At 32.5% G+C, this 26,869-nt stretch overlaps 1 protein-coding gene across 1 annotated transcript; it reads right to left on the reverse strand.

The window, feature by feature from the left end:
* Window positions 1-6,013: 6,013 nt before the first annotated feature.
* On the reverse strand, window positions 6,014-15,532 carry LOC128174436 (uncharacterized). The gene is made up of 4 exons (XM_052839996.1): window positions 15,462-15,532; window positions 15,325-15,386; window positions 6,852-7,013; window positions 6,014-6,261 (listed from the first exon to the last, which is right to left on the reverse strand). The coding sequence occupies exons 1-4, from the start codon at window positions 15,530-15,532 to the stop codon at window positions 6,014-6,016; spliced, it is 543 nt and encodes a 180-aa protein (XP_052695956.1).
* Between the last annotated feature and the right edge of the window lie 11,337 nt (window positions 15,533-26,869).

Below are 26,869 nucleotides of genomic sequence, written 5' to 3' on the forward strand. Positions count from 1 at the left end.
TGTCTGGCATATATCTTCAGTTTAAATATACAGCTACTTGCAATATATTGACAAAACCGTCAAAATATAAGGATATTTGTAACAAAATGCGCAAGTAGCTGACCACATTAAGAGCGATATCTGAGTATTTGTGTCGTAATATTATGTGGATGACTTAAAGGAATGTTATAATAGCATATCTGGCATATATCTTCAGTTTAAATATACAGCTACTTAAGATATATTGACAAAACCGTCAAAATATAACGATATTTGTAACAAAATGCACAAGTAGCTGACTACATGTAGAGAGATATCTGAGTAATTGTGTCGTAATATTATGTAGATGACTTGAAGGAATGTTGATAATAGCATGTCTGGCATATATCGTCAGTTTAAATATACAGCTACTTGCAATATATTGACAAAAGCGTCAAAATATAAGGATATTTGTCACAAAATGCAGAAGTAGCTGACTACATAAAGAGAGATATCTGAGTAATTGTGTCGTAATATTATGTAGATGACTTGAAGGAATGTTGATAATAGCATGTCTGGCATATATCTTCAGTTTAAATATACAGCTACTTGCAATATATTGACAAAACCGTCAAAATATAAGGATATTTGTCACAAAATGCGCAAGTAGCTGATCACATAAAGAGCGATATCTGAGTAATTATGTCGTAATATTATGTGGATGACTTGAAGAAATGTTGATAATAGCATATCTGGCACATATCTTCAGTCTAAATATACCGTTACTTGCAATATATTGACAAAACCGTCAAAATATAAGGATATTTGTCACAAAATGCGCAAGTAGCTGACCACATTAAGAGCGATATCTGAGTAATTGTGTCGTAATATTATTGGGATGACTTGAAGCAATGTTGATAATACAATGTCGGGCATATATCTTCAGTTTAAATATACAGCTACTTAAGATATATTGACAAAAGCGTCAAAATATAAGGATATTTGTAACAAAATGCACAAGTAGCTGACCACATAAAGAGCGATATCTGAGTAATTGTGTCGTAATATTATGTGGATGACTTGAAGGAATGTTATAATAGCATATCTGGCACATATCTTCAATCTAAATATACAGCTACTTGCAATATATTGAGAAAACCGTAAAAAAATAACGATATTTGTAACAAAATGCACAAGTAGCTGACTACATATAGAGAGATATCTGAGTAATTGTGTCGTAATATTATGTAGATGACTTGAAGGAATGTTGATAATAGCATGTCTGGCATATATCTTCAGTTTAAATATACAGCTACTTGAGAAATATTGACAAAACCGCCAAAATTTACGGATATTTGTCACAAAATGCGCAAGTAGCTGAACACATAAAGAGCGATATCTGAGTAATTGTGTCGTAATATTATGTGGATGACTTGAAGGAATGTTGATAATAGCATGTCTGGCATATTTCTTTAATTTAAATATACAGCTACTTGAGATATATTGACAACCCCGCCACAAAATAAAGATATTTGTAACAAAATGCACAAATAGCTGACTACATAAAGAGAGATATCTGAGTAATTGTGTCGTAATATTATGTGGATGGCTTGAAGGAGTGTTGATAATAGCATATCTGGCATATTTCTTCAATTTAAATATACAGCTACTTAAGATATATTGACAAAACCGCCAAAATTTACGGATATTTGTAACAAAATGCACAAGTAGCTGACTACATAAATAGAGATGTCTGAGTAATTGTGTCGTAATTTTATGTGAATGACTTGATAGAATGTTGATACTAGCATATGTGGCATATATCTCCAATTTAAATATACAGCTACTTGAGATATATTGACAAAACCGCTAAAAAACAGACAAAAAATAAAGATATTTGTAACGAAATTCAGAAGTAGCTGACTACATACAGAGGGATATCTGAGTAATTGTGTCGTAATATTATGTGGATGACTTGACATAATGTTGATATTAGCAAGTCTGGCATATATCTTCAATTTATATATACAGCTACTTGAGATATATTGACAATTGACAGTGATATAGTGCAATGTACATCTTAAGAACACAAATAAAAATCCTAGGTATGTGTTCTCACATGGACAGTAAGAAGTAATTAGAAGCCAAGTTTCTTTCATCTCGTAGCCAGTTACTAGCAGCTAGCTTCTCTTACTTCTCGAAGCCAGTTACTAGTAGCCAGTTACGAGTAGCCAACTTTGATTTTATCTCGTAGCTAGTTACTAGTAGCTAGGTTTTCTTACTTCTCGTAGCCAGTTACTAGTAGCCAGTTACTAGTAGCTAACTTTACCTATCTTCTTTATTCCGGGCATGCCCGCTTCATGCATTGAGTATTTCGTGCGGAAGAAAGAGGCCATGCGTTTTAGCAGCATGTACTGTCGCGCTATACTACTGCCTTAGCATCATTTTCAATGGAGTAAATGTGTTCTGAAAGTAAAAAGGTTTACTTTCTGCTTATATGCAAATTCGGAAAGGCTTTATGTATTCTCAGGATGGGAAAATACCGACTTCAGTATATCTCGTGGCGTGACACTAATTATATGACTGACGACTCGAACGAAAACGTGGTGCAAGTAAAGGAATTTTATATCTAAAATACAGCTTCTTATGCCAGAATTTTGCTTGTCAGCATAAAATGCCTGTAATTTAATTGGATGTCTCAGGGGACTTGATATTGTTCGTTTCGGAATTACTCGGTTATTTTTGGCCGTTTACATGTATACGTGACACGTCCCGATGTTTACACCTGTACGGACAGACCTGTAATTCATTCGTGCGTATCGAACCCGTTGGTTAACTTTATCGATAGCTAAACTAAAACGGCTAACTCGGATAACAATAAACTTGTTTAAATCGCCTCATGTCAGCTTTTTTTTTTGCTTTGGGAATAGTTTTCGCCCAAAACAAATTGTGATGGTGACGACGATGCTTTTAATGTTGAAGACAATGTGTCTGTTTGCTATTATTAACACAGTGCTTGAACTTTTTAAAGAAAACCAAGGTGGAGGATTTGAAGTAAAATTTCAAGATGATTTATCAGCAAGTTCCCCATCGTCACAGTCGTTAAGTTCTGAGGATTCAAGCGATTTTTAAATGGTTTGAATTAAACTAATTTCTACATCATTCCATGCTTTCCATGCTTATTGTAGGTCATATATAAACAAAATGGACAATAACATTGTTATGTGATCTAAATTGCTTGCCTGTTTTTTTTCAGTTACATGTATTTACATTTTCAGTATTTTTGCATAACTCGCTGTCCCAGCTTGCAAATAATTTGGCACTAACAATTGACATCACCCCCAACAATGCTTTTTTATGTCAATTAATTGTGGAGATATTTAAACAAATTGTATGGACTTAAATAAAACCTGATCCATACGTGCATTTAAAAAGTTTTTATTTCAAATCAAATTTTGACCCTTAGAAAAGTTGCCAGTGACAAACAAGTCAATGCAAAAATTAATGGTACTTTCAAATCTTTGAATTGTTAAGAATAGGGAAGTATGAAAGACAAATCATTTTCATTTACTTTGAATATTTCTGAAAAGAGACCAATTCTGTACCGTTTTGGGACGGTTCCGTGTTTTATGTTTAGTTTAACGTTTATTGACGTTCAGCCTGATGACTAACGATTTAGTCCAGTTTACTTTTCAATTGCAACCCGATTTGTTGCCCCATAGTGTATGCTTATTGTTATTGTGTATGCACTGGTTAAAATCAGAATTGTTTCTGTGAATTTTTCTAATGTTTAACTATGTTTGTGATTTTGGTGAAGCGGAAATTCGAACGTGCGACAAATGTTTTCTAATCTGTAATTTGAAAATGGTTTGTGAATGTTTCTCATTTTAGCTCACCTGAACTGAAAGCTGAAGTGAGCTATTCTGATCACATTTTGTCTGTCGTCCGTCTGTCTGTCCGTAAACTTTTCACATTTTCAACATCTTCTCCAGTACCGCTAGACCAATTTCAACCAAACTTAGCACAATGCACCCTTAGGCAAAGGGGATTCAAAGATGTGAACATTAAGGACCAGGCCCTTTTACAAAGGGAGATACTTAGGAATTATTAAAAACGGTTGAGAAATCTTTAAGAATCTTCTTCTCAAGAACCATTTGAAAGTTGAAACTTTTGTGGAAGCATTATCAGGTAGTGTAGATTCAAAGTTGTGAAAATTATGACCCCCAGGGGTAGGGTGGGGGCGCAATTGGGGGTCGAATTTTACATAGGAATATATAATGTAAGTATATAAAGTAAGTAAGAAAATGTTCTTCTCAAGAACCATTTGGCCAGGGAAGCTGAAACTTATGTTGAAGCATCCTCAGGTAATGTTGATTCAAAGTTGTTCAAATCATGATCCCCAGGGGTAGGATGGGGTCCCAACGGAGGGGGGATACATTTTTACGTAGGAATATATAAAATCTTCTAAAATACCATTTGCCTAGAACAGCTGTAACCTAGGTGAAAGCAACTTCAGACAGTGTGGATTCAAATTCGTTAAAATCAAAATTGTGAGGATTAGGGTGGGGCTACATTAGGGATCTAGTTGTACAAAGGAAACATTTTAATTATTCACAAAAACTGAAATGTTACCATGTATGGTTTTACTTATATGCAAACATTTTGACATATTGCAGATTCTTTAAAATGGACGATTCTTGGGCTTCACAAGGGGTTCAGAGTGTAATGTAGGTTTATATCCCGTTTATAAGCAATTGTTTAGGATCTTTTTGAGAACTGCAATACTCAACGTGTGGTATGACTATAAAATCATCTGGGACTGGATCATAAACACAAGAATATCCGGGGGGAGGGAAATGAACTTTTATTTATACAGGATCTACATGTAATATGCCACAATGTTCACATATTTTTATTATGACTCCATAAGGCTGATTTTATCATGCCTATTGTTGCTCAGGTGAGCGATGTGGCCCATGGTCCTCTTGTTTTTGTTATGAACATATTGTAATCGTTGTTTTTTATCAGGATTTTACCATTGAAAGTCTCGTCAATTGAGTATACCGTTTATTGTGAGTTTATATGACCTGGAGAGGCAAGGGTAGTATTTAAAAAAATTCCATGATTAGGACAAAACCAGTTCTGTGCAATGTTGCACATAAATTCGAAACCTAGATTTTTTTTCTGGAATACGTTGTCGATCCAATACAAGTACATCGCAGTTTATTGACTTGCAGTTCAATAGATCGGTTTTAATAGTTAAGAAAAAACCTTATACACATATAAACAGACGAAAATATCTAATTAGTAATAAAGCAACAAACTTTCCATAATTAGTTAATTAAAATGTGAATAACGCATTAAAATACAATTGTTATTTTAACAAGTATATTATCTCATTAGCACACTATTTCCCGTATAATATGATGTACCGATGGAGTTTATCTTAATTAACTAAGCTGTTCTGTAATACACAGAACAGGACATTATAATTTAATCATAAATAATTTCCTGTATTTGTGGTTTTTCAAAAATTTCAACATCTATTATAATGTAAATACAGTTACTTGTACTGTAGCAATGATAACATAAAATATGCATCAGAGATGAATACAAAAACACTTTGTTATTATTTTAAAAAAAACCACCAAGTTCAAAACGATGCTAAGAGATAGCTATTTGTTAGGGAATAATTAAACCCAGTGTGAGTAATTAATTTATGCAATAAACAAAGTCCAAAGGCCGATTGTGTAAATCAACGAAAGATTTCATACTTAAGACTGCTTGAGTGTTGCATAAGGTAACAGACACTTATTTATACAGAAGCTCCGCTGATATATTTATATGTCTTGGTTTCCATTGTCATGGGAGGCACAATATCAACACGAACTTTCCATATTGTCATGTGTAATTTCGATATAAACATTAATGTTTTTATGAATTTATATCAGCTATAAGTAAGGAAAGTCTGTGCTTCCTTGATCTTGTGGCTCTCGCTGCGTTCAACATCCAGACCTAACTGCATCACAATTTAAGGATTAAAAGTTTGATCGACTTAATGTTCATTAATTCCACTCTCATTTGTTGTTTTATCGACACATTTAAGATATAAATAATATATGAATAATATAATCAAAACAATGACAAGTAGTCCTAAAAAGCTTCCAATGATTTTAACTACATGCTTAAACAAATCATTTTTGGTCACGTCAATCTCTGTTGGTAAATATCTCATTTTGGTCACATCATTATCGTTGTTTGATGCTGTATTTGTCAAAGAATAAGTTGTCTGTCGAGCTGTATCTTCTTTAGTTGAACCTGTGGATTAAAAGGTCATACAGTCTATTTTTTAAACATCCAAAATATATTTGAAGGAAACATTGTTGAAACACAAAAACAATGATCAATGTCAATTGGTTGCGCCGTAAAAACACGGAATGAAACTGTGCAATATTATAACGTGAAAAAAGATTTGAAGATTAATGGAATGTGACAAAATGACAATTTTTCCCAAATCAGTCAAATTTTTAGATATTTCAGTTTACAGTCGGTTCACTGAAACGTAGAGCTTCATTCTGAGAAATATACTGTCGTAATTGATTAATAAAATGCTTTATAGTGTAAAATGCAAAAACGTGAAATTGAAAATTGTTGTTTTTTTTTTAAAACGTTCCCAACAAGGAATATACAACAATATATATTATTGAATAAAGTGACGTATTATCTGCTTGTAATGAAACTTTGAACTGTTTAATTTTTAACATACTTTTGCGTATTTTTTCATTACAATATTGGCACCCTTCCCGATGAGGATTATTAAGACATTGTTTTTGAATATATAGTGTTCAAAATTGTAATTGAATAAATAAGCACTCCCGTTTAAAATAGAATACCTTGTGTTTGGTAGCCAGTGGAGGTATAAACATGTTTAGGACATCCAGTCGCAAAATGACAGTAAACATCAGGACATTGACAAGTTGATTGACATTCTTCTCCATAGGTAGGGGCGCTGCATTTTGTCAAACAGTTTTTGAGATAGTACCCAAGTGGACACTCTAAAACATATTATGATAAAGATATATATTAAATTAAAACAACCTACTGTTAACATATTTATATCTAAAGTAGTTTGGCGCATTACAAGTTCAATGGATACGTGTATTATGATACACTTTTGCACCCGTAATTACACGGTCGGTGAATTTCAGGGTTTGCCGGGAAATACCGGTGCTGGGAATTACAAGTGGTAAATACCTGTATATCCCGTCCCGGTAAATAGAAATGATTTTCTTTCAACTATATACATATATACAAACATGAAACAGAAAGTTTAATGGAGGGCAAACAGCGTCATTGATTTTTAAGAAATAAAAATCAGAGATTTTCAAGTGTTTCTACATTTCTTGAGGATATAATTTCTTGAAATTTTAAAACATTTGGTCTGGTAGAGTATTTACTATGCATGAACCTTTTCTCAATATTTAACAGTGATTTACATTCCAATATTGATATTCACCTGCAAATCTATGTTTATTAAAAAGTTTACATAACCTTTCGTATTGAGGGAGTTTTGACCAGCTGCCGGTCCCTATGGGGAGGTGAAGATAAGTGTACAATATTAAAAAAAAAAATCTCTAAAATGTTTTGGTAATTTTTGGTAAGTTTTCAAAGAAAACTATAGCAGCTAGAGTAGAAGTTTCAGTCCAGATTTTTTTTAACACGAGGTTTTTATTTTACAGACTTATAAGCATTCAAAGGACAAAATAAACTTAATTCTTGTTAAAATAATAGTAGGTGTTACCAGCAACAATCAAACAATCACATTGACAGCTGACTGTGCTCCTGTTTAGGGGAGATATTTACTTTGAGTGGGGCTAATTGGCTCCCTCTTTGGTGTGTTGCATGCTGAGGTAGTTACACAGCGACACTTTATTCTTAAGAGCATGTCTCCGAGAAAACCATGCAAAAGGTGGTGGGGGCAAGGTTCTCTGATCAACTTCATATTTTGTGGGTAACAGTGTGCATCTAAATGAATTAATTTGCCATAACATTTTTTTGATGTGGTCAGTCTAAACTTGGTTCTGCAGCACTGTTACTAAGTAGCATTTTGACCCTTTTAAGAATAACATTTTGTATAATTCACCAAACTATTGTTAAGAATTCCGAATTTAGTTTAAATATGAATTCAAAAAGTCATTTAGAGTTAACACTAACAAGGTACATTTGTGTAATTCATTTTGTGAGAATTCCCATATATTCATTCTGTTAAGTGCAGATACGTCACGAATCTGGCATGTTTCCAACTTTTTGTAAAATTGTGAAAATATCCTTTTTTTAAATGCTTAAAAGTCAAAACATGGCACTTTAAATTCACTCAATCTGTTTCTAGTTATTAAAGGACATTTATCTTTACAATATATCAAAAATCTGTCTTTGGACTCTCAATAATATTGCAGATATATTGTCTTAAAGTTGGACATTTTTAAAGCGCTAAGCATAGCTCAGCGCTTTTTTGGCGTTAGACTTCTACTTCCGGTGTATCGAATAACTGCCCCCTATGAGTAGAAATATACATCATTTAAACTGGTTGGGGAACCAGTTTCATGGGTTTACGCACATAACTGCAAGGGCTATTGTGAATCTAATGTGCAGGGCTTACGTACATCACTGCAGGGGCTGCTACGCAGTGATTATAGTCAGCCTTCGGGCTGATTTATTAAGTTATAGTGAAACTTCAAATGTGCTTGCGTAAATTATTATTCTGGGAAGGAATTACTAGACAGTCCTTGTTAGTGAAATTCGAAGAAGTTATGAAACTGGTCAGTTTTAGGTCAAACTGCATTGTATACGTGTACACTGCTACACACATGCCTCTTCACATGCAGTTATAAAAATATATGTACATCTGCATATTATTATTTAAAATATTTATATCTTGTATTTTTATACATGTAGAGTGTGTAGTCCCTTGTCACCTAAAATGTATATATATTCCAGTGGCTGAGTTTCTTAGCTTTTACAAAAGCTAATCTTGTGAGTGTATAAACAGAAGCTGGAATGTAGAAAAATCAAAACGACTTGTAAATAGCCACATATAGTTCTTGGTGTTCGCCGCTTTCCTCACAGCACATATATAAGGAACTAAACACTTTAAGTTTGCATAGTAGATCTCATCTGTGTGGACGTATATTTTACGTCGCTTACATTTGATACTTAGACGCAACTTACCAGATAAATGCAGTACAAATGCGGAAGAAGATTCACAACATCAATTATAATGGTCAATGCAATACCTTTATAAAGAAAATGCACGCGTATAACGACAATACAAGTGCAGACATTTGTCAAACAGACGTATTTAACACGTCGCACACAAGGTACAGATGTGAAATAAAGTGTAACAAAATCAAAGGCTTTTATATAACATGATTCAGGCAGGTGTCTATTTAGAAGTCGTGTTCAGCTTTGATTTAAATTAACTTTAAGTGTATATGATAAATCATATTATACATGTATATTTAAAAGAAACGTAATTTCGACCAAATTTTCTTAACCAAATTAAATTAAATAAGGATGAATTTTGGATGAATACAACTTAAACGCCATTTCGACCCTTCTGGCATTAGTTACTTTCAATTAATATTAATTAACATTATGTCGATAAGTCTCATTTCTAACCAAGCTTGCACAAAGTAAATTTCCTTTAGAACCAAGCTAGGTTAGCGCTTTTCAGTACTTTCAGTACTTTGATTCTACTTTTAAAACTCTCCAGAATCTGTAGTTTGGCATTAGCTTTACATTGTAACATGTATATTATGGGGAAAAACCCAGACATATTCGCGAGCCAAACAATATTTTACTGAACTGAAGGATTGGTTTAAAACGTTCCAGATTTTCAAAGTACTGAAAAACCGGGCTCTTTTGGTGTGTAATTTTACATATTGTTTACCACAGATTGACAATCTCTCTCTCTCTCTCTCTCTCTCTCTCTCTCTCTCTCTCTCTCTCTCTCTCTCTCTCTCTCTGCATGTATTATGTATTGATCTTTTCATTTTTTATATTTGAACTAGTGATTTTTTAATTCAGGAAGTAGGACCAAATTTCAAAGCCCACCCCCCCCCCCCCAACCCCCCCCCCCCCAAAAAAAAAAAACCCTAAACAAGCAAACAAACAAAAACAAAAAACAAAACGATCACCTCCATGAAAAAAAAATGATTAAACATATTCTGAAGCGGTGTGGTATCAATTGCCAATGAATGTCCATCACATTAAATGATAATAGAATAAGGTAGATTTGGTAATTATTTTTGTGCGACAGTATAAAGGATTGTTTATTTTGATTAAATTTCGTTCAAATGTGCTGCTTAATTATATCGGGACAGAAAATAGCAGTTTATAGACTAGATACAAGTCTCCGTCAAACTTCAATTTGTGATATAGTGAATAACACTAACAAGATGGGGCAATTTTTGTGCAAGTAAAATCATTCAATATCATAACATATATTAACAACACTCACAGCATTTCTCAATACTTACACATGTAGCCTGAACTTGAACTTGTATAGCTTTGTCAACATTCTGACTAGTTTACCTTCTCTACAGAAGAGCGCAACAGGGGAGACAATTCTAAGAGTAGTAATGAAATGCAAATGTAATGAATAAGAATTCTATGAGAAAGAATGATATCCACTAATTTTTTTAATTAAAAGCAAAATAGGGTGGGGTTTTTCATGTTTAATTACAACTATTGACTTAGGTGGATTAAAATCGCTTGTAAAATAAGATTTCAAAAACCAACAAATTTTTATTTTATTTGAAAATGGGATGTTTTTGTTAATTTATTACTTTTTAGTCCTTGAGAGTCCAAAGATGGATTTTATATATTTGTAACAATACATCAAACAGTTTCTTATTAACACAAAATTAAAAAAAAATAATGTGCCATTTTCTGAGAAATTCTTTCTGAAAAATTGACAAAAATGTATAATTATCATTTCTTGGCATCCTGCCAACATTTACACCCTTGGGACTTCATGGTGTAAATAGATATATGAAAACAAATATGCTACGATTAAAGGTTTAAACTTCCTCTTTAAGAATATAGTCTTATATTTTTCAAACATTGTTTATACATTTTGTAATTAATTACTGAATTTGACAATTTTTCTCTTAACTTTTCTGGATTTTAGAGGCTAATTAACCAGAACGCAATACTGGCCGTTACTATAAATAGGAAGATCCAGTGCAAAAACAAACATCATATATCTGACTCTAGATGGGTATCCTTTAAATCTATGATAAAATTCTGTTCATTCTTGAGACTTGCTGCCGCAGCTTTTTTCCATATTTGCATGGTTTTCTCGTAGACGTGCTCTTAACAATTTTCTTCGTCCATTTTTTTAAACATATTTTTGAGAAACAAGAAACTGGAACTTTTGGTTTCATGTTTTGATAACTGTATAGATGTACCTATATTAGACTTAAGTTTTAAAACAAATAACACAAGTGTATGTGTTGAATGTTCATTTAAGCTTTGAATGCTTACATGTATTTATAGAGGTCGACGGTCCTGTTACACACTAAAATGTTCAGATAAATTGAATACCGCGCGTTAACACGGTATGATACTTTTAATGCACAGCCTTGGTGTTATATAGGACCGATAACATTCAAACATAAGCATCCATTGCTTATATTTATATTCATACTGAAGTGTTTGTATACTGTCGCTTTTAAACCATTATATACGTTTTATGGATATGAAACATACATGGAACAGCCATCTTTAAATGTTATTTAGTAAGTTTCTGCGACTACAAGTATAGTGGCAGAAACTGTGGAGAAAAATCTTATTTATTAGAGAATTAAAGATTATTTTTCATAAGCAATATCAAATTCGTTAGGTAAATTTGAACGTCTTATTTAATTTTATTTTTGACGTTTTTACTTGTGCTCATGCACCTTGACAAGACTAAGTGTGTTCACAGGAAATATAAGGCTGCGCATTTCATATGCAAACAATAAGGTGAACTAGACACGATCTCGTGGCGAGTGTTCCGTCTGATTTTAGAATTTGATATGTAAATGGTCGATCTTGATTTTGTTATTTAACAACTAAACCTGATTTAAAATAGAAGAACAGGGTCTACATTTTAAGGACCAGATACTATTTTGTTTCAGTTGTAAGAGCTTTGGTTGAAAATATTTAGACCCCTCTTGGTCTCTAATGTGAGAGACCAGCCCCTTCTTCTTCGTATCAAATAAAAGGTCGTTCATTTCTTAAGACATTTTGTGTCTAGAAAGTGTTTAGAAATTCGTTAACGTTTTTGAGATATCTGAGAAAAAAATGTTTTAGGGGCAGGTCCCTAATCTCCTTATGGGGCCGCTGAACAAGATTTTGAAGGTTGCATGTTGTTAAATACATCATTTTGAGCATCTTTTTTTCTATACTGCATTTTAAAATATTTTTCCTTTCCTTTCGGAGATATGGGTGATCAAAATTTGGACTTTTGACCCTTAAAACCCCTTATTTCGTAACATCTGATCAAATCAAAACATTGCTTAAATACACAACTGTAAGATAAACATATTTGCATCTATAACCTTTCACAAAATACCCTTAGTATAGGGCTACAGATGAAAGACTTAAGAACCCTTTGGTTCAGTAATTTGAGGGGCCAGCCCCCTCCCCTTTTTTTTTTATATCAAATGAAAATTCTTGTAAAAAAAAAGTTTGTTTACATTACGTCTTAACACAATAGTTTTCAGAAAGGAGATAAACAAAGAAAACCATGAAATATTACGAAGTGTTTTAGTCTCAATTTTCGGGAATAGGCGAGCTTTAAAGCATTTTGAGCATGACAAATATGAATGCCAAATAGCACATCTACAACCTCTTGTCTACAATCCCTAAAAGTTTGAACTCAATATCTTTTACTTTTTAGGAGGAGATCTCTGGACAAGCCGACCCTCTGAAAATCGATAAAACGTCATTATCTCAAGACCGAAAATGACGTCATCAAAATAAAAAAATGTACATTAAGTTCGGATTATAATCTATTAGATCTGGAAGTGTTATGAAAATCGGCTGGGCCTTTTCCGGGAAATCGCCTGCACACATTTTGTAAGAAAAAAACAATACGGAACTAGACACGATCTCGTTGTCTTCCGTCCGATATTCAAAAGAGGAAATGAAATTGCCTTTGATCTTCATTAACGAAACATATCAGGAAATGTGGAGGGGGGATCTAAAGTACGATGGATGAAGGATTATACACCCCTTTGGATCTTGAAGGGCAGTCCCTTTTTCTTGATGTCAAAAGAAAGCACATGTCATGTCAAACACATTTTGTTCAACAAGTGTTTGGAAATTATATACTGTTCTCGAGATATCTGGAAAAAATTATTTTAGGGGCCGACCCTTTAACTCCTTTTAAGGACCGGTTAACAAAAAAAAAACGATGGTGGCATATTGTTAAGCACATTATCTTAAACCATGTTTTGTTCAATTTTACTTTTCAAAATTAATCTCAATTGATAGATATTAAGAATTGAAATTTCTGACTTCTAACTCCTTTAAATCCCTAATTACGTAACAAGGGAGTAAACAATTGTCATTTATATGTTTATAATGTTTCGATGAACATAATTGTTTCTATGTAGTACAAAATATTTCACAATTTAAAGTTCCTTAGCTATCTTGAAAAGAATGCTTAAGGGGGCAACGAAACGAAATTTTGATGGCTGAATATTTTTTAGATGCGCATTCTAAGCATCTTTTATTTTAAGTTGCTTATCAAAATATTCGTCCTTTTTGTGATATTAGTGATCGATATTTTCGTTTCTGGCCTCTTATTTACGTAACGCATGATTTTTTTTTATATTGTAAAGTTAAAAACTTATAGGATAAACATTTTTGCTTCTTAAACATATTACACATTTTTTCTCAGAAATATGCTATGGATGAAAGATTTCAGAGACCTTTAAGCCCCTAATTTGAGGGGCCAGCCCCTTTTTCTTGATGTTAAATGAAAGGTCTTTTAAAATTAAACATATTTTTTTCAACTTAACAACTGTTTAGATATTAGTTACCGTTCTTTAGCTATCTGGAAAAGAACGTTTTAGGGGCCGACCCCTTATCTCCTTATTAGGGTCAGAAAATGATTTTTTGATAGTTGAACATTGTTTAGATAAGCGTTCTAAGCATCTTTTAATTTTATATTGCTTTCCAAAATATTTGTCTTTTTTGTGATATATGTGACCGATATCTTCGACTTCTGGTTCTTCAAAATCCCTAATTACGTAACGCAAGAAATTTCTTTTACAATGTATAGTGAAATAACTGTAATATGAACACTTTTGAACATTTTACAAAATATTTCTTAGTAAAATGCTTTGTAGGAAAGACTTTAGAGACCTTTTGCCATCTAATTTGAGGGGCCAGCCCCTCTTTCTTGACGTCAAATGAAAGCTCTCCTAAAAATAAATTTTAATTGCTCTACATGTCTTTTCAAGAAAGAAAACCAAGAAAAATCACTACATTTTTATATCTCAATCTTTCCAGTCGAGCTTCGGCGCCTTTTGTGCAAAACATAAAGGATTCACTTTGTGCAAAACAACAATCATTCGTCTACAATTCCTGAAAATTTGAATTTGATATCTTTTATCGTTTAGGAGGAGTTCGATGGACAAGCTGACCCTCTAAAAATCACTAATACGTCAATATCTCTGAAACAGAAATGACGTCATCAAAATAAAAAAATGTGTATCAAGTTCAGATCAATATCTATTTGATCTGAAAGTTTCCTGAAAATCGGCCAAGCCATTTAAGAAATCGCGTGTTTGATATAATTCTTAATAACAAATTATTGCTCACTAAAGAGTTATCATAGAAAGACTTTAGAGCCCTATTGGTCCCTAATTTTAGGGGCCAGCCCCTTTTGGCTGATATCAAATGAAAGAGCATCTTAACAACTTTTGCGTTGCATATCTAAACAATATATTTACACATTCTAAATTATTTCAAAAAATAGGCAAACATTTTTTGAAAAAATGCGAATTGACCTATAGTTCAGGAGGAATAGCGTCCAATGCATTACTGGCTAGTCAAGACTTGTTAAGATAAAATGTTAGGGCTAAAAAGATGTACTATTGTATACATCCCAACATATTTGGTTAAGACTAATTATAAAGTACTTGTATGTAGTTTTACTTTATTTCTCGGGAAATACTAATAACATTTTCCCCCACCGTCCTGGGAAATGAGTATTTCCAGTTTTTTGCCAACACTGGTTAATTTCAATTACCTTTTCAAATAATAATTGACAACAAATCAAAACGTGCTTAATAAATGTAAATCACTTACTTTGACATTGTCCAGTTGTTTGATTCAGCAAATATCCATCACAACAAACCCATCCATTAATTCTGAAATGTTTAATTGAAAATTGAAACATTTGTTTCTTTCCTCTTTACTAATAATTCAAATGTTTAAATACATACCCAAAACATGAACGAGTTTGTATAAATCGAAATAAGTTGAACGAAACAAATACTATTGCAAACGTTAACATCATTGCCTGGAAAACAAACTACAGGAACCCGTTTTAATTAAAAGCTACATTTATCCCAAAAAAATTTTCATAATGATATCATTTCCTGCTTTTGCTCGATATGATTTACATAATTTTTAAACAAACACTATTAATGTCCTTATGCAACAATCTATTTCAAAGATAAAAATCACTTAAATGCTATTTTGTGGGGAAACATTATTATGAAGTAATATGCATCTTTTTTTCAAATGTCTATCGCATGGAAAGAGGATTCAGCCAGGAAACTTATCTATCGAACATTGCAAAAATTATAATGACTTAATACTACAAAATATTTTTACCCCATCCACGTTGCGTGTGAAGCTAAAACGTCCTCCAGTTTTATTTTTATAGAGTGATATAGTTTCAAAGTAAAATGAATGTTTTTGTTTTAAATCCTAATCTCTGTTCATGTTTTAAAGCATAAACTTTCAATATTCTTCCTTGATTAAATTTAAATCTATTTAATCTTCAATTATCAGTCGAAAAATATTTGAACCAAAAAAGTCTGATTTAGCAAATTTATTGATTATAGAAATTTTATAGGAGTATTGAAAAAAAAACTAATTAAAATAATGCGAGGTGTTTCAAGAGACTTCCAAAAGGAAAAATGATAACTCTCCATATGAAATATGTGTTTTTCGTTCCTGTGAAAATCTCTGAGTAAAACGAGATGATGTGTCAATGAAAGATTCCAATTGTATTTGTTTTAGCAGATACGTGTATTTTTTGTCAAAATGTGATGGAAACAGTATCTTGCGAAATAATTAATAACATCTGGTGGATCACGATTATACATGTAGACCCTTTTATAAAGCCGCCAGGGGGTTGAGCGATGTTATATCAACATTTTCAAAATAAGTGGAAGATTTCCATTACATTTTCTTCATATTATCCTTTAATCAAAGTTTTTGAATTAAATACATAATGATATTAACTCATTTGTAGTATTACCCCCCCCCTCGTATCAATAAGTTTTGAATTATGTTATTTATAAGGGAATTATTGATTTAAAAAAATACAAAAAATTGCATCACAGTTGAATTTGATTTACATGTATTTAATAAATCTTCTCCATACTTTTTCATGAATTATGAATTTGCTTCATTTTCCAGATTATAATTTGACCTTAAATTCGTCGCATATCAAATGTGTCATGAATAGGAAACATTTTTTGAACGCTGCGACATTTAAGTCCGGACTTTAATCTATATACCCTTTCTGTATATAAACAAAATTTTGAAATACTAATGAAAAAAATTACATTTAAATACTATAGTAATTAACATTTACTTCATGTCGGTATCAACTATTGCCTAGACGTTGATTGAATGATATCCCTTTCGGTCTATGTAAAGGTGTTCGTCTGTAGTAGGTGAAGCAATATGGATGAGGGTATCGACGATGACTCTTAGCACATTGGGAAATCCAGCGATGGAGTGGAAAACCACCTTCGTCCTGGTTACGTCAATGCCACTGGTTTTGCAATGATGCACTCAATGCATTTGTTACATTTTCAATAGATCTGAATTTATTTTTAACACCACACTGATGAACTTTTAAAGAAATATATAGTGAACATATATGCACCCTTTTGCAGTTAACATGTCGATTTTTGCGATTGAATATCAACCTATGTACAACTCTTAAACTTTAACTAAATATCTTTCTCGTATTTCATGCCATATATTGATTATCTTTGTCTAGTCAAGTGTAGTTTTTAAATTAGAAATACACTTTTACTCTGAGCGTACAAATACTGTATTCATAGTAAAGGAAAATTTCATAACCTGCAAACGGAAGACTTAGACATTCCTGTGTCCTGAATCAATATCTGCTGGGTGTCAGAACCAAGAATCGTAGCGTTGCAAAGACTTGCAGAGATACGAGAATACTGACAGATCGCTGAGTGAGCATATCTAAACTGTCTTTAACCAAATAAACGATAGTAATGATGGACCGTCTGTCAAATCGATGAACGGTGACACATTTAAAGTCATTGTAGGCATCAAGGGAGTTTTGTCTGTTCCTAAAATGCGTTGCGTCCTCAAATCTCGTCGCACTTGTATATCAACAACTCTAATGAACGCCGGTGTAATGTAGAATAATGACCCCCGTAGAATAATGACCGGGGGTCATTTTCGACGTAGAATTATGACCCCGGTCATTTTGCTATGCAGAAAAATGACCTCCAGTTATTATTCTACGTAGAAAAATTACCCTTTTACCTGAAGAATAAGTGTAATTTTCATAAGAATTAGCATACATGAAGAAAAACAACCTATGTAGAATAATGACCCCCTTGTAAATTAAAGATTGTCATTATATTTTTTTTTATTTGTGAAATAGTCTTCAAAATTGTACTGTAATTTTAGAAATTGACAGAAATTAAAATTCATGTTCAAATAAACTAACAGTGAAAGAATGGGTTTATCTTAGAAAATGAAAACTCTTCCGTTATAATTACTCACCACAATATCATTGTGAAAAAATTACAAAGTTCTAGTAAGTTAAATGGACACATTTAGATATGATAGAAGCCATTAGACGCTTGTAATAAATATTTTGAAAGTTATTATACTAATCTCTTGTGTTTCTAAGTCTTTTGATCAAATAAAGGGGGATAAAAGCCATTATAATGGGCTTATCAACGTTTTCAGAAATAATCTCTTTTTAGCTTACCTGAGCTGACTTGTGTGAACGTGTGTGGAAGCATCCTCAGGTAAAGTTAATTCAAAGTTGTAGAAATCATGACCCCCGGGGGTAGGGTGGGGCCACAATGGGGGGTCGAATTTTTACATAAGAATATATAGAGTAAATCTTTAAAAATCTTCTTCCCAGAAACTAATCAGCCAGGAAAGCTGAAACTGGTGTGGAAGCATCCTCATGTCAAGTTAATTTAAAGTTGTGAAAATCATGACCCCGGGGGTAGGGTGGGGCCACAATGGGGGGGGGGGGTCGAAGTTTTACATAAGAATATATAGAGTAAATCTTTAAAAATCTTCTTCTCAGGAACTAATCAGCCAGGAAAACTGAAACTTGTGTGGAAATATCCTCAGGTAGTGTAGATTCAAAGGTGTGAAAATCATGATCCCTAGGGGTAGGGTGGGGCCACAAGGGGGTTGTTAAAGTTTTACATAGGAATATATAGATTAAACCTTTAAGAATCTTCTTCTCAGAAACTAATCAGCCAGATGATTCTTTATAATTGTTAAGAATTTGGCTCCAGGACAATTCTTCGGCCTCATAAGAAGGTTCAGAGTTTGAAGTAGCTTTATATCCCATATATAAACAATTGTTAAGAATCTTTTTGAGAACTGCAATACTCAACATGTGATATGACTTTAAAATCATCCTGCTAGAAAAGGGACTAATGATTATAAACATAAGAATATCCAGGGGGAAAAATTGATTTTATTTATACTGGATCTACATGTATTATTGTACATTGTTCTATTGTTCCTCAGGTGAGCGATGTGGCCCATGGGCCTCTTGTTGATTTATTGATCAGTGTTTATTGTCCTCCGTCGCATCGCGGAGCGGGGACATAGAAATGCCGGGCGTCCGTCCGTGTGTCCGTGTTTCCGTCCGTCACACTTTTTTGTAAGCGCTCTCATACCTACAAATTTTGACATATTTTCATTAAATTTATACCAAATGTTTATACTACTAATACCTTGGTCAAGTTCGAAAATCAGCATTGGTCGATACTTTTTGTTGGAGTTATGGGACTTTGACCACAATAATGACTCCGTTTTATCCAAAAATTGACCTTGTAAGCGATCTAATGCCTACAAATCTTGACGGATTTACATGAAATTTATATCATATGTTTCTACCACTAATACCTTGGTCAAGTTCCTAAATCAGCTCTGGTGGATACTAGTATACTGCTTGACCGGCGGGGGACCCAGGAATTCTATTCTTGATATCTATTTAAGATTTACTAAAGTTAAGTGTTCTTCACACATTTGCTCTAAAAGAATAAAGTCTTTTCATGATCACAAACACAACATTACAACACATGTTTAGAATATTGCTGTTCATGAATTAAGTAGAAGAATACAAAAATAACGTAAAATATTTTTTTAAAAATCACTTTTCCCCAGAAATGTAAATAAGAACTATTCATATTCCTACGTCATCTGCCTCCTTAGTCTTTTCCCATAAAAATATATATATATGTATCATTCTTCGATTGACACTACGGAAATGAAAAACTATATACAGCTATTTCTTTACAAGTTCGGTGCTTATAACTACAAAATCAGCTGAACAGAGTGATACGTCAAGCAATATCAAAGTCAGATATGTTGGATACTGGGTATTCTTGTTTCCAGAGGGGATCATTTTTCTACGGGGGTCATTTCTCTTTATGTTAAACATTAAGAAATATAACTCCTTTGTCTTTTTTCTTAAAAAAAAATCCAATTATTCTTCAACAAGGGGTTCATTATTCTGCGTCGAAAAATGATACCTGGTCATTATTCTACGGGGGTCTTTATTCTTATTTACACCGGCAATTTGATAAACTAACGGAATTTTACCTCACCTCCAAGTTGATGTACAGTTAAGACGTAACTCACGATGCAATGTGAATTACGACGCTTTCTGAAACGTCAAAATTTTAAAAAGGTATTTAAAGAAAAAGAGATTCTCTAAAACAAGGCCGACTGTATTATATATTTAGTATCTAAAAGCTTGTCAAATATGGTAGAAACAATTTCTATTAAACCTGGTTTCTTCAGGTTTGATCAGGTCACTTTACAGTACTTTTAAAATTAATATTCAATAAATTTGCAAGAGGCCGTGGGTTAATAGTCTTCTGACAGATTAAACTTATTTTGAAAAGGTTAAACAAACTAGTCTTAAAGTCAAAGATCAATAGACGTATCCAGTAATTCGTGTTGCGGTTATCGCCCTTTGAAATCGATCGAAGCGCTGCGGATTAAAGACCTTTCCGGTTTTAACGAAGCGTCATTAGAAACCGCGGTAAATCTAAACTCTTCTCTAATATTTGGATTGTTTGACAGTTTTGATATCGTTTTTATATTGCTTACATTTATTCATATTTATACGTTATATATTTTGTACTGGTGGAACGTTTTATATCGTATATTTTACCATTTTACCATGGATATAGACGACCCAGATTCTATAAGTTTATATATATTTTTTACCCGGAAAATAGGATCTTTAAAGTGTTTTTTGGATAAAAGGGGATTACATAAGGACGGTACCAAGGCAAAGCTTGCAGCCTTGTGCCTTGCAGCTGTTACAATGAAAGTGCCTGTGCGACCATCAAACGAGGAAGCTATGATTATCAAGAAGAGAGAGTACACCGACATGCTAAGTATAGAAGGTACGGTGATCCCCGATCCACTTAAACTCTCCACAGGATGGCATGGTGAAGCGGATGGTATTAAATTGTGGCCACCGGTTTACATTTCAGATGTATCCAACTACTTTTTAGCTTATAAGGACACATTTTCTTCCTCCAAATATCTCAATGAGTATAACATTGGAAACGTATATGAATATTTTTCATCTGATTGGCTAAAGGAGGTTTTTTACCACCCTATATCACCTGCTTCTAAAATTTTGCTTACTGAGAGCCAGTTGTACTCCCTCCATGAGAGTGGCTGACCAGCAGCATACTGTCTGGACTTGCATTGAAAAAAACACAGGAAAGATCATGTGTTCTCACTGTTCCTGTACTGCTGGGTAAAATACATATTATATGTGTTAATAATGTATGAAATATTTTATAAGATGGTAAAAGTAAATCTATTCTTATTCTGTTTAGATCATTATGATTTAATTGGTCAGTTCTTTAATTATATCCCTCAAATATATGTGGACACGTGCATGGACTAGTAATTGAAGTTAATTTTATATAATGCTGTTTGAATTATCTGTAGTGGTTCTGGTCAACTATTGCAAACTTGTCTATTATTTGACAGATTGGATCAGACATGCAACGATGCTTCAGGTATGATTTCCCGTGTGGAACATGCTAATAGAATGGGATATTCAGCATGTACCTCCATGCCATGTTCATGGAATGTTCCGTCCGAAAAGACAAGTTATGGACCTAAGGAAGTTTCCAGCATGACTGTTAAAAAATCACAGTATGGAAAATTAGGTTTGTACTCATATCATCATATTATTAAAAGTTATCTTTCTGAATTTTATGACTCATGTCTGACTGATCACTAATTTTCTCTTGCAATAACCCGCAGTTTATGAAGCGTAAACAGTAAATTGTCCCAAGTTATGTTATATCGTATAACATAGGTAGAAATTCAATTCATTCCTTAATATAATTTACTTATTTCAACTTCATATGATAATTTTTTTTTTACTTCAAACCAACGTCCACTGGTTTCTTCTGTGAAAAACCCCTGCGAGATGATCATGAACAATTCATGATTTTCCCTTGAATGATTCATGAAATGTTCATGAACAGTTCATGAGGATCCCATGAACTTATTATTGGACATTTTAAAGTCATGAAGTTTTGTTCATGAAAAAATGTTGATGAATATTCATGAATATAATTTTTCATGAATAATTCATGAACAGTTATATTCATGAAGCTTCGTCATTGGATGAATGTCCAATAATAAGTTCATCGGATCTTCATGAACTGTTCATGAATAAGTTTAATGAATCTTCATGAACTGTTCATGAATATCATTATGAATTTTATTCATGAATAATTCATAAATAAAATTCATGAACTATTCATGAAAATTCTTACCTTCTACATTTTGTATATAAAAAGGTGAAATCTCCTAAAAAATCAAATATAAAATACTTTATTATAATAAATTGAAAAATAATGAGACAATATCATAAGTATCACATAATTCTTATGTACTGACTATCACTTTGAATAATCAGCAAGTTTAATAAAGTTGTTTTAAAAAACAAGAGGTAATGATATCAATACTTACTCATTAGCTTTAAAGGAATGTTACAATATTAAAATTGACATACCAATATGCAATGATTTGAAATATAAGCGACATTAGAATATGATTACTAGTTGATAACTATCAATATGCTCTTTATGAAATCTTCCTTTGTTGCATTTTCCTTGCCTCTGCTCATGTTGATTTCACTTGTATTCCATATATTGCAATGTGCATTAACTGCATGGTAGGTAAAATGCTCCATCCTTTAAATGATTATTTTCTACAAACCCAGAGTGTCTTGGTGACAATACTGCTTGGTGGCAATTCTTCAGGCTTCACATATAGCCCCTTCGGTGGCAGAAGAGTTGTACCTCTGTACTGTACAAAAATAATATGACAAATAGCAGTATAATTATGACATGTCGTTTAAAACATTTGGAACATCAACTAATCATTCAATCATCTCATTTAATTCTTATTTCAAATATTTTTATCAAATGATAATGCTGAAATTTCACTACTGGCACTGTACCAGTTATCGGCTATAATTTTACGTTTTCTTTTCGTGTTTCCTTATTTCTTGATATATTGGAATAAAACTTTTCATACTTTAAATTGTGAACTCCTTATTTATCCATCGGTTAGATTATATCATCATTTAGAACCCAAAACATATTGTTTCTGTGCTTTTTAGCAAGCCCCGAATTTGCCTAGGTTTTATGATTTACTGTACCAGTTATCGGCTTCGTGATTAGAACATAGTAAAATCCTTGTACATGTTGATTTTATATTCTGCAAAGTGTTGATTGAATTATGTCCCTTTGGGGGGTCAGCCTATGGGTCGTAGGGGTTATTATACATAAATTAAACTCATAAAATTATTCTTTTATCATCATACGGTAATACACACAATCGTACGCTAATCAATGCATAATTATACAATCAGGCGTTCAACTGCGCCATGAATCTCTCGGAATTTAGTGAGTTCCTTTTCTGTATAAATGTTATATGTATTGTTGTTATACTTTCATGTTAAATACTAAAATCTGATTGGTTAAGACGCAGTTAATAATATTTACTATTACCCTCAGCGTTAGCAACGCACTTGGCAACGGGTAACATTAAAAAATGTTACATGCGCGAAAATTATGCGCGTACGGTTCGCTGTAGAATTCCCGTTATTCCTGTATAAAAGCAGTAAAATTTTCTTAAAAATTTAAAAAAAAGACATTCAGTATAACAAAATAAATAGTGCCTGTTTGGGAGGATAACAGTTGAAATTGACACCCCTCGAAAACCATTGTCAACCTCCGCTTCGCGTCGGTTGACAATGGTTTTCTCGGGGTGTCAATTTCAACTGTTACCCTCCCAAACAGGCACTATTTATATAATATTATATGTCAAATCAAAGAAGGGATATAATTACGTATCACAAAGAGGTCATATTCTATTTTTAACTTATTACGTCACTTCCCCCACAACTGAAAGTGCAAAGATGTAAATCAGCGGTAAACAGTGATCGTTAAAGCTCATCTTTAAAACATATTGAAGAACGTTTTTAAGCAAACTTACTTTTCTTTATTAGAAACAGATGACTGAATTAAAAAATCTCGGATATTCGCGTGCTATAGACCCGAACCCTCAGTTTAGCCGACAACTGGTCTTAGCCGATAACTGGTACAGTACCAGTAGAGCTTAAGAATGAGAGTGCCTACCCTAGAAAAAGTGATATCGCAGAAAAAATAAAACAACTCAAGATGAAACAAAATGAAAAATTCAGGAGAAAACATAGATAGGCATTATGCCTGCTGTTCAATCCATTTCAATGTATCTATATACTCGAATAAAATACTTCTTTAATTTATTACGATGAAACTATAACTGTTTTCAAATTTGTAAATGATACTGGCCATTCTATTAGAAATTTTCAATTACTTGCAATAGCATTTATGTATTACTTACTGAAATTTATGTTCAATGATCACTATCTTTAGGGCTGTTCAATATTCTGGTTTTACTGCATAATTCTAGAGTAAAAAAAAAATTGTATTAACTCAAATGACATCAGCATATAACTTTACCTTGTAATTGCACCGATTTAGGTATATCAAAAGTGTAATTTATTATCAATTATGTAGTTAAAACTTATAAGTTAGTCAAAAAAGAATTTCACTACAAATTAAAAACCGCCATTTAGAAATGTTTGAAAAAATGAACAAACTTAATCTTACGTTTTGACTCCCTCATAAAAGTTATTTCAATATACATGTAAACATACTATATTACCTTTAATACCATTACTTTGAACTACATCTGCTGCATTATCTTCTTGCATGTTCCATGCTTAATTAATCCATCGCTCATGTTGAAGATCCGTCTGCTTTCATTCAAAACGCGTAATCACTGGTCGGAAGTGCCGTAATAGAATCAAAACAACTCGCTGACTGTGTATTCTGAGACTCTTTCATTTAGTTAAATAATTTTTTTAACATATGTTAATAATAATTAAAAGATATTTTTAAATGAAACTAATTATAAAATGCTTAAGTTTTCATTATTATATTTTCAGAGATTGAAGAAACGTACGATTTAATATCGTTCGGTTTACACAAGTTGTGTCTGTTAAACTTCAACCCCCTTCGTTTTTGAAACCCTCAAGGTTTTGAAACTTAAAAAATAAATTACACTTAATTAAATATTCTTTCATACTTTATTTCTATAATTTGCATTAATGTTTTAAAGTAATATTTTCATTATTGCTTATCATTAAGTTAATTGACAAATTGAAGTTCAGTGTGTTTTTGTAACGGAGGCGAATCGACATGACACCTCATAAACAATGGCGGACTCCTCGAAACTCGGAGTGTAGTAACGGTAGTTGTCTGAGTTTAAACAGCTAATCATAAATGAATTGTTGGAAGTTCTCAACGGAATATTTACATAACGGATTTGTAACTTCTTAGAATGAATCGCTTTCAAATGTGTGCAACAGTAATGCCTTTTACAAAGTAACCGCAAAGGTTCTAAACTCGACGGGGTCCAAATTTCAACTGAATGTGCTCGGAACATTTTCTCTGTCGTTCTCCCAGGAACAAACGCACTTCGTCTTGTGTGTATTTATGCTTCTTTGATAGACTGACAAACTACCACGTCTTTAATAAACTTGATATACAATGTACTTCAAACAAGTTGGAATTTCCAAAGAAATATGCAAAGTTTTAAATTATTTCACTTTTTCAGTTTAGTTTACAAGATTTTTAACAACATAAAACAGCCATAATGTATCATCTGCAAAGACTGATTATTCACTAATAAATTATGTCGTTTTTAAAAAAAAATATAAATTGAACAATGAAGAAATTAAGCGTCAAATTTCAGATCTAGTAATGACCATTTGATCATGATGTCTGAGACCTTCGCTGTTGTCAATGAATTTACATGTTTTTTTTTAGAATTTAATAAATAAAGTAACTATAATATATCACACCTTTCTTTTTCAAAATTAAAGATGCCACATTTATATAGTTGTTTGCATGAATATTCATGAATGTTCATGAAGACTGTGTTTTAATATTAGTATTTTAAGATGTATCATTTTTTAAAAAAAAGATAGTGTTCTGAATACTAGAGTAAACTATGTTATTTATAAAAGTATTTGAAAAAATAATATATTTCGTAAATTAGAACTTCATGAAAATTCATGAATGTTCAATACCTAGAACTATTGAATACCAGGTATTTCCTGTATTCTTGTATATTCATAATTTGTTCATGAATTACATTTTAAGAATATATTCATGAATAAAATTCATGAACCACCTTTATGAACCAGTTATGAACCAGTCATGAATACATCATGAAACTTCATGAACGGTTCATTAAAATTCTTAAAATCATGAATTTCATCTCGCAGGGGCAGAACTTCTGTGCACTTGCCAGTGACACAAACCACCTATCTGAATTGGTTGATGCCCTCAAAGACATTCTCCCCAACGCATGTCTCTACAAAGGTTATTTTATGTTCACTCACAAATGACTAATTGTCTAATTCTATAACATAATATTTAAAGGCATTTAAATAGATATATATATAAAATATATAATAAGCTGAAAAGAGAAAGATAATTTATATTCAAATACTATATTATAGGTTACTCTGTGACATCTCTTCGCCAAGAGACACAAGGGAGTGGACACGAAAAACAAGGTAAGTATCAAATATTGTAATTTTATATGAAATAAACAGCAATTTATTAATTGTAGGTTTTACTCAGTATATACCAAGGTGAACACTGTAAAGAGAAAACCCGATGAACATGTTTCAGTTTCATCACTGTTGAAACAAATAATTAGAGGAGCATATTGTTCAGGTATTTTGAATGATAGCTAGGACGTA

Source organism: Crassostrea angulata, chromosome 2 (genome assembly GCF_025612915.1).
Source record: "Crassostrea angulata isolate pt1a10 chromosome 2, ASM2561291v2, whole genome shotgun sequence".
Taxonomy (NCBI): domain Eukaryota; kingdom Metazoa; phylum Mollusca; class Bivalvia; order Ostreida; family Ostreidae; genus Magallana; species Magallana angulata.